General features: G+C 37.1%; 1 protein-coding gene across 1 annotated transcript; it reads right to left on the bottom strand.

Moving 5' to 3' along the window:
• LOC104742254 lies at window positions 371-778 on the bottom strand. Its single transcript, XM_010463238.1, has one exon. The coding sequence runs from the start codon at window positions 693-695 to the stop codon at window positions 543-545; it is 153 nt and encodes a 50-aa protein (XP_010461540.1). The 5' UTR covers window positions 696-778; the 3' UTR covers window positions 371-542.

Here is a 1,010-nt window from a genome sequence, read left to right as displayed (position 1 = left end):
CCTATCTACAAAGCACAGAGGACTTCGCGTGGAGGATGGGAGTTCGATTTTATCTGATCAAACATAATCAACACGTACGTAAAACTAGTTTGGGCTTGCCGCTATGGAGATATATATAATGAACTTGTTACATGTACGGCTACACTTTACTATACTTTCTGATTGTAAAAGGTTTCACATCTTATATGATATAAACCAGTTGGTTTAAAGTTTTGGTCCGGAAAAAATGACGAACAATTTAATCTTGCGCTGATGACGAAAGTGAATACTTAACCACAAAACACAGAATCTAGGAAAAGTACTGCTGATACAACAGAAAAATTTAGGAAACTATAAAAATATGTTATTTGGTATGAAAGTTACACTTACTTGGAAAATTAAGAGACAAAACAGTTAAGGAAACCACATGTCTGCTCACTTTGTAAGAAGACTCACAACACTATCTCGTACATTACACGGCCTAGCTAGATATCTAAATTACTTTGTCATGTCTCTCTCTATTTTTTCCTCCAAAATTACATTAATATACTAATAGAAGACAATCACGCAGCAGGAGCATAATCATAGCCACTGTCATCGTCATCACCACCATTCTCAACATACGCCGCTCGAGAACTATCCACCACATCTTCAAGACATACCGTGGAAGCATAGTCAAAGCTCTTGATGACCAAGTTTGCAACGGAAGACATCATTGTTTCTTTTTTTTTTGGTTTTGGGTATGAAGAGGATTTAGAGAGATAGACGGAGCTGCTACAAGAAGTGTGATGAGCTTTAAAATGTTATTGTGAGTTTGGTGAATATAATAAGAGAGACTCATGAGGCATTTATAGGTGAAAGTTAAAGGTATAGGCGTATAGCAAGTGGTGAACGCACTTTGTTGGTCAGGACTGCCTTTGTGACTTTGCGAATTGCTCTTGTTGATGTGTGTTTGGCACAATAAATATTACATTTTTTCTCACACGTAGGATTTTCTCATGACACATCTGACGTTAAGGCAACTCATCGGT

Source organism: Camelina sativa, chromosome 14 (assembly GCF_000633955.1).
Source record: "Camelina sativa cultivar DH55 chromosome 14, Cs, whole genome shotgun sequence".
Taxonomy (NCBI): Eukaryota; Viridiplantae; Streptophyta; class Magnoliopsida; order Brassicales; family Brassicaceae; genus Camelina; species Camelina sativa.
The sequence above is the reverse complement of the archived record's forward strand: the minus strand, read 5'-3'. Positions and strand labels throughout refer to the sequence as shown.